Genomic DNA, 8,531 nt, shown 5'->3' on the forward strand with positions numbered 1-8,531 from the left:
ATCCTATTTGTGGATTTCACATACACAACAAAAATACGTCAGTATACACCAGTACACTCACATTCCTTACTATTGAGCACAATATTTTGACAGATTAGATTGCATCATTTATTTTAGAGCAAACAGCATCATATGTCTGCTGAATAATTTAAACTAATTTTTACTTTTTCTCTGGAAATTTCAGATACTTTGAATAAACACTCTAATATAAGACGAATATATTATACCGTGTATAAACTGCAAGTTTTAAGGAGGGGGAGGGCCGTGGGATGTTCTGCGGCTGCGGGTTCTCGAACGAAGTAATGGTTACTGTTGTTAAATGATCAAATAGGGATGCCCCCTTGGGATACACCCCTTCATATATCTCCCCTTTGTTAACCCTCGAAACGCTACTGGCTATATAAAGGCTGTCCATTGAGTACGAACTCATTTTTAGTTATTTCAGACCTCCCCGGGTTATTTTCGTTCATACTTTTTGTATGATGCGTTGTTTTTGGCCGATCCCCTGCCCCTAATAGTCCACATAGTTCATGGACAGCCCCATATGAACTACTTTATACTGATATTTATGTGTATTGTTTATAAACATGCTAATGTTCACTGTTTAGATTTTGAGCCTAACTTTATCTTTTTGGCACAATGTCACCCCCTAGAAGGGGTGAGATTGTGCCAAAGTTCATGCACTTCCAGTAAAATAAGGTTTCATTATAACTAAACCATCTCTACGGTAGTTGTTAATTGAACAATTTAGTATAATTTGACAGGTGTGAAATCAACTTAGTTCCTAAATTGCGTGTATACTGAGCTAAAGAACAAAAACATATGCTTTTTTGGCACAATCTCGCCCCGGATGACGGTAGTTAAATATTAGTTGGTTACGTATAAAATTAACGTAAAGTATAGACTGGCCCATAATACTGGGTGGCCCATAATACTGGGGTGACTGTACAACTCGTAGTTCATGCGTCTACTCCACACTCCATTTTCTTGCCACCAAGTATAGATCGCAGAATTTTACTCTCAAAACCGTCCAAACCATAAAAGGCCACCGGAAGGAATAGTGTTCTGTAGAATGCCATTTCTGTATGAATTTGCAAACTAGAGAACTTCAGCTAGCTACGTAATCCGTAGAAAGCCCGATTTGTAGCTGCATTTCGTCGTTTTACTTCGTAGTGTACATCGTTATCCAGTTCCATCCAGTTCCACCTCGGCACTAACACCATTTGGACTCCAGCAGTCATGTACTTCGTTTTGGCGGTGCTAATGATAAATGCCAATCCCGCTACTTCCCAATTAAAAGGCCTAAAGGCCTTTTTCACTATTCTACGGTTTATTCCAATAATATTAACGTCATTTGCAAAACCAAAAAGCAGATTTTGTGTTGATAATCCCGTTTCTTTCCAGGTTTGCCCTCCGTATGGTACCTTCCAAGGCAATGTTGAATAGCAGGTTAGAGAGTGCATCCACTCGCGTCAGTCCATCCATCACCACGAAAGCGGTTGAGGACTCACCCGCTATTCTGACGCATAATTTTGACACACGAAATTATGTTCTACTATTATCTGCTACATCGAATGTTGTTTGACTGAATCGTACGTCGCCTTAAAGTCCACAAACAGATGTTGAGTCTGCACGTTGTACTCCCGAAACTTATCTGGTAACTAAAGCTGGGTAAACATCTGATCCTTCGTGGAGCGATCCTCACGACAACAAGGTTATATAGAACAGGATACTGGACAGCACCTTATAAGCCGAACTGAGCAGTGTAACGCCTGTTTTTACTGTTGAGTTTTTGTTTTTGAGAAATCCTAGTGTCCGAGGACTTCCCCCTAGTCCGAATCCATTTGTCTACAGGTACAGACCAATGACTTTTGTAGGCAACCTGCGCTTAAATGACGATCGAAACAAATTTGGGCAATTATAAGCATCCAAATTAAGTCATCCAGTGGATTACGATCAGAACTGAATGATAGCAGGTAGCCACAAATGTTTCGCCTAGAACCGCAGATGTTCCTGCAGCCAGTTGTTAGTGCCGCTTGAGATAATAAATATATGGGACTCAGAGCATATAATGTGCCATGATCTTGCTGGAAGATTCAGGATCATCGCTGTAGGAGATAGAAACGGCCAAAGAATGTAAAATTTCTAGCAAAAACATCGCAACATTTCCATCCGACTGAATGCAAGACGTCTTCTTGAAAGTGACTGACTGTGTGCAACAATTGACAAGGCATCGTGATACTGCAATTGTCCCTAAACTCCTGAGTTGGGCAAACCTAGATCGGATACAGAATAAGTTCGACACGACCACTCGGTGATAAGAGACGTTGCCTGCTTTGGCAATCTATTACTATGAAGCATCTCAATGACTTTAAGCTGGCTTAAACAAGTAGCCATTTGGTGAAAGAAAAATAGAATAACAGACAATCTGGGCATACTTTTAGCTGGATCGAAAATGCATTATGTTATCGTTTCCGTTACATATATTTCAGTTATTCCACAATCTTTGGCATGACTCTATCAATTTTTATCGACCATCGATAGCGCTAGGACCGAACCGCTATGACGTATTAATCGCACACTCGCTGGTGTTTCGTGAAAAATAAGAATACCTGTTCCAATGACGTTTGTCCCAAAGCATAATCTTCGATGTCCAGCGTACGTTTAGCCGTTTCCATCAAACCAAACATCGTTGACCATTTCAAATCAGCGTGGACGATGTGATAGGTTAGTGTGTCTTGGTGATCTTCCCTATAGATAATAATTTTTAATGGAATTATTTTGTTTACATTTTAGTCATGCGTGCTTACCTCAAAACTGCTCTTTCGAAACGTTGGGAAACATATGACTTCACCGTTTCCTTCCTTTGAATATCATCAGCTTCAATGTCGCTTCGTTTAATCTTAACAGTAAGAAAATATCCTTTCGAAAACTTGCTTTTCAGATGTTGTGTGGAACCGATGCACTTAAACTCTCCGTTAACCATTATTGCAAGCCGCGTGCATAGGGCTTCACATTCTTCCATACTGTGTGAAGTTAGAATTATAGATTTAGCGGATTTTTTCACATCCAGAATAACATTCCATAACTGTCGCCTAGCTCCCGGGTCCATCCCCGTTGTCGGCTCATCCAGGTACACTACAGACGGATTGCCTAACAAAGCGAGCGCAGTACTAAGTTTCCGCTTGTTACCCCCGCTGTATTCCTTAATTTTTTTGTCAAGATGTTTCCGGAAGTTTAGCTCTACAGCTAGTTTTTCCGTGCAAGGAGTAATATCTTGATCTTGAATACCGCGCATTAGGGCAAATATTTTTAGTGTCTCACGACCGGTTAAATCTTCTAGAACTGCGTCGAATTGGGGACAGTATCCAATGTGCCTATATGCTTTGTTCATACTGGTATTAAGCTTAATTCCTTTGACCCACGCTTCACCATACGATATTCCTTCATCACCGGTTAACATTTTAAAAGTTGAAGTTTTTCCAGCACCGTTTACCCCTAGTAAGCCAAAGCATTCAGTATTCTCTACAGATACATTAAGTTGGTTTACAGCAAGTAGACGTTTATAATATTTGGACAGGTTGCGCATAACCAAATTTTTACTAGATATTTGCTCAGCAGACATTGTTGTGACTCGTTCCTTTTCAGAAAGAACATCATCATCCATGTTTGTGTCTTCGACTGGAGGTCGTTGGGCAAATAGACGCCTACCGAAAATCCTCTTAATCAGCCTATATTCTATTGCAAACAGTACAATGAATCCAAGCATCCCTATTCCGCCCATGTACATCAGTTGCCTGTTTATTCCTTTTGGGTCCCAAGTGAAAATCTCAGTATCACAACAAGTCGGAAACAGGGTGCACATCAATTGTTCCGTGCAAAATGGCATGGTCTGGCACTGTTCGTTACATACCGTTCGCGTAGTGGTCAGTACATTAATATTACTTAAACTTTCACTCAACGCAAACAGAGGGAAAATCATGAATGCCCACTCGAGAGCTCGTGCAACATCCATCAAATCAAACCCATCGAATTGCAGCAGAAAAACGGCGGTGAAGAATATTGTTCCGGTGAATATGTTCAGCATCATCATTTTCACGAAACCCGTCGATGGAACTTGGAACCAAAATGAGAACAGATAGACTATTGGTAAAAACGCTAATCCGAATACGCACAGTATCAGAAATATACGACCGAGTTCTCCAGTGGTAGACCAGCCTGGTTCCTGGAAGACTGCCAGTATTCCCAGGTAAACCAGTGCGGTAACGAGGAAAGTAAAATAATCCCACAGGAACGATACGCACCAGAAAACGGAAACATTCACTCCACTCACGAACTGCAGCAACTTCGCTCGGGATGTTCGTTCCTTGATGTAGAACATGATGTACATTGCAGAGATGAACGACATAGCAAATCCGGTGTTGAACGATAGCTGGAAGCCTAGATTGTTGCCTGCTTGGAGTTGTGTGAACTGATTTCATGGAGAAATTAAAAATTACTAAAGGTATTCTTGGTTAGTTTAGGTTGTTTTTTATAACTTACTCGAGTATTCGGTCGATACGGAAGTGGCTTATTGACGACAGATATTTCACAGTTATCACAAATGGATTTCAGAATAGCATTGTGGAGAAAGGACACCGACAATGGAGCTGTGTGAAATCCTTGAGGGTTGAACCACGCGGTGTGGTTTGTGTCTGCTAGCGTTGCGGCAACCATAAATTGTCTGTTTACGCGGCCAATATTTTCAATCGACTATAAAATATAAAAAAATAATGATGACTAATAACTAATTAGTTATTTTTCTAACGAAAATCTTACCAACGATAAAATATGATCGATCATATTTTGTTCCGAAATTTGAAGTTGATGTATCGCGGAAATGCCTTCGAATAACTTTTGGTATCCGGCGACAAGTGGATTACTAGAAGATGCTTCCAAAAGAGTCATAGTAACAGAATAATTGGTGATACTGATGGGAAGCGGGGGCAATTCACTGATTCCGGGAAATGAACGCACGATGGCGACGGTCACACAAACGAAGTATACCGGGATCAGCAGTTGCACTAGTTGCTGGACCCAACTACGCTTGGCTGATATTATTTTTTTCAAAAACATCGACCGTATCTGATTGTAGACGAGTTTGGATCCACTGACGAGGGCTTCGTGTTCTTCGTGAACTGAAAAGATTAATTAATTTTGTTATAAAAACGGAGGGTTAGTATACAAACTTACGTTTAACCGTGGACGCCATATTCAGTATTTCCGTTTGATCTGAATAGTTGTCTTCGATGGAAGGTTTACTATCCAGAGCGAGAGCATCGCTGCCAACTCTGAAACACGATTTAAATTAGTGACCTCCGTAGATCCACATACCACAAAACTAACTTTAAAAATACTTCCTCCATAGTTGTCAATGAAATTCCGAAACTACTTATACCTAGGTTTTCGCAGTTTTCTTCTAAATCCTGTAGCATCGGTTGAAAACTTTCGGTATACTTTTCACTCAAAATAAAAGATAACTCCGTTCCAATGTCGGTATCGATGTGAATATCCGGTATATGATTCTTTAGGAGCGCTTCTAAATTCGCTGGATTGCAATCTACATTTTTCACACAAGTCAACCTGTATCCAACTCCAAACTTTTTCTTCAAGAAAAATGATGATCCGGCAGCTTTAAGTTCGCCTTCTGCCATAATTGCGATGCGATCCCCTAATATGTCGGCTTCGTCCATAAAATGCGTGGAAAGCAGAATAGTACGACCTATTTTTTCCTTGATCAGCAAATCCCAGAGCGCTCTTCGTGCGGACGGGTCCATTCCCGAACTTGGTTCATCACAAAGCACTACTTTCGACCCTCCGCAAAGGGCTATTCCGACGGACAGTTTACGCTTCATTCCGCCCGATAATGTGTGCGATTGCATGTTGATTTTATCCTCCAATTCTAGAACCTTTACGAAATGTTCTATTTCTTGTTTAATACCCTTCCTAGAGACACCTTTTAATCGTGCAAAAAATTCGATGTGTTCCGATACGGTCAATTCGTCGAACAAAACATTATGTTGGGGACAGAGTCCCAGCGAATTTCGTACTGCATCCATGTCCGATGCAATGTCATAACCATTGATAATGGCCGTACCAGATGTAGCAGGAAACAGCCCGGTTAGCATGGACATCGTCGTGGTTTTACCGGCACCGTTATGTCCCAGCAGTACGGTTATTTGACCTTCAAACATATTCAAGTTTAGTCCTTGAACAGCGGTCTTGTCTTTGTTAAATACCTTCCGTAAATTACGAATTTGAATTCCTGCCTTTTTACCGTTTGGTTCTTGTTCAATGTTGTCGTTATCGGTTACACTTATGACTGGAACATCACGAGTTTTTGGTCTACCGAACCAAAACTTCTTGGTGAAAAGAAAATACCATCGTTGTCCGACTCCGAATTCTCCAGGAAACACCTTTTCAACGTATAGAGCTATCAGCAGATATAAAACTGCGTCTACCAGTAGCATTATGAGTGTGTGTCCGACCGTTAGGTTATCGTCCACGGTTACCGTTTCGAAGAGATTTGACCATTGAAGTCCTGTCGAGGTACCTTCGTGTCTCATCATAAGCATAAAACCGAAGGACATGCCAGAGTTGGCAAACAGACTCAACGCCAATTTAACAGCCAGCGATAATGAGTCATAATTCGGGAAAGCTATGTTGTACGGAACGATCATGATGAACCAAATCAGTCCGGAGATACCAGAGGCAAGATTTGCTAAAAATAAAAAATAACTTATATCAACAGACTGTTGTAAAGTTCTAACAATAAATTTACCTTTAGAAAAGAAAGTACTCATCATAAAGCAGTAGCATATTGTTGTAACGCTGAGAACCAAAAGATATATCCAAACCACAAACCAGTTTGAGTATTCGAATATTGCAAGATCGCTGTTGGTCGTTACGTCAACACAGAGTAAGATCGTAATAAGTGAAGACGATATTGCCAACAAAATTATGCACTTGACAAACCATGCCGACCAGTGCAGCCAACTGAACAAGCCCATGATTTTCATAGTTTCTTTGAGTTGTCGTTCCTTCTCAACGGTAATGTACTTTACGATGTTGAGCGCGGAGTAGAAAAATGCAATTGCAATAACCAATGGAAGCAGATTTTCCAAACCGGTTAAAAGTGGATCACTGTAGTACGGCGGATAAGGAAATCTCTACAAAAATCAGTAGGATTGTAAATCATTTCCTTTATCAATACAAACACTTACCCGTAGAAACATCGGTGTCAACTCCATATTTGGATTCCGTTCCAGAAGGATGGCTCGATCGACTGCACTTTGAACTGCGATGAACGATTCATTGAAATAATTCGCTGGATAGCCACCATCCGCCCTTTCATTGTTTCGGGCTCCAGCCATTTGGAACTGAGGAAACATCAATTCGGTGAACCAATTAGCCCAAAATGCAGTAAAGTCATCCTGGAAAGTGCGCATTTCAGATGGAAATCGAAGCGCGTAGGTCACTTTATCCGGTAGGGTGTTCAACGTACGATAAGTGTCGGGAAATTCTATTCCCACCAATGTGTTGTTACTGCGTAAGAAATTTTCCATTTCTATGGCATTCGAAAAGGCTTGTACTGTCAGAGGTTCGCGTATCTGTTGAACCGCATTCGTGATCATTTTATCCACTAAATCCGCTTTGGGACTATAGGCGAACATGAAATGTATCGGTGGGTCGATTGTGGGATTGACATCTGGCCTAAATATTGTTAATTACTATTAGATGGAATACTTGGAATTTTACCTAAATCTGACTCACAGCATATGCTCCACCGTATCCGTGGGTAACGGCTCCCACACGGAGGGTTGATCGAACAATTCTGGATCTACAAGACCACGTACTAGAATAAGCACTGCACAGCAAACTGCCGGGATTAATATTTCGAACAGTGTTTGCACATAATGCCGCTTCTGTATAATCCAATTCTTCCACACCAGGAGAAGAAACTTGTCCCAGCTGGATGTCTGCATAGTGGTACCTTAACGATTTCTCTTCACTTCAGTAGCTAAATGCAAGTAAACAAACCGGTATGCGTTCTAAGTCCACGCGTACTGCTTCACTTGATAACCACTTTTATCACCTATTGAACCTATCGTTCAAACCGTGCGATATAGCATTCCTTTTTATTTTGATGAATCACTTAAATAAGATTTCAGCGGACCACAAATCAAAAGCATGACTTGATACTTTTAATTTCTTTTAATAGAACACCGATAGGCAGAACGGAAAAATAGATTCTAAACTTTCTTTTTCACAAACTACACAAATCACTCTTTCATTAAGATCCTTTTCAAAATTTTAATTCAATCCAACGATTCACAGTGGTAAATTCATCGTTCCTTTCAAATGTACTTGCCAATTCTAATTTCTTGCCACTCAACAGTTTACCTACTTGTTGTTCCACTCACGAAAACCGAAAAATTACTGCCGTTCGAATAGATTTGCACCTATCGTTTTAAAGCCGGTGCAAAATAATA

At 40.6% G+C, this 8,531-nt stretch overlaps 1 protein-coding gene across 1 annotated transcript; it reads right to left on the reverse strand.

The window, feature by feature from the left end:
• Window positions 1-2,570: 2,570 nt before the first annotated feature.
• On the reverse strand, window positions 2,571-8,024 carry LOC128736989 (phospholipid-transporting ATPase ABCA3-like). The gene is made up of 9 exons (XM_053831513.1): window positions 7,813-8,024; window positions 7,263-7,752; window positions 6,821-7,208; window positions 5,386-6,760; window positions 5,233-5,330; window positions 4,819-5,177; window positions 4,543-4,752; window positions 2,811-4,471; window positions 2,571-2,751 (listed from the first exon to the last, which is right to left on the reverse strand). Exons 1-9 carry the CDS (start codon window positions 8,022-8,024, stop codon window positions 2,571-2,573), a joined length of 4,974 nt encoding a protein of 1,657 aa, XP_053687488.1.
• Between the last annotated feature and the right edge of the window lie 507 nt (window positions 8,025-8,531).

This window comes from Sabethes cyaneus, chromosome 2, assembly GCF_943734655.1.
Source record: "Sabethes cyaneus chromosome 2, idSabCyanKW18_F2, whole genome shotgun sequence".
NCBI lineage: Eukaryota > Metazoa > Arthropoda > Insecta > Diptera > Culicidae > Sabethes > Sabethes cyaneus.

Excerpts from the sequence above, each read along its gene's own strand:
- LOC128736989 (XM_053831513.1), bottom strand. The coding sequence starts at position 8,024 with ATGCAGACATCCAGCTGGGACAAGTTTCTTCTCCTGGTGTGGAAGAAT. Across the intron at positions 7,209-7,262 it reads TGACACCGATGTTTCTACGG|AGATTTCCTTATCCGCCGTA; the intron begins GTAAGTGTTTGT and ends TGATTTTTGTAG. Across the intron at positions 5,331-5,385 it reads ATGGAGGAAGTATTTTTAAA|AGTTGGCAGCGATGCTCTCG; the intron begins GTTAGTTTTGTG and ends ATCGTGTTTCAG.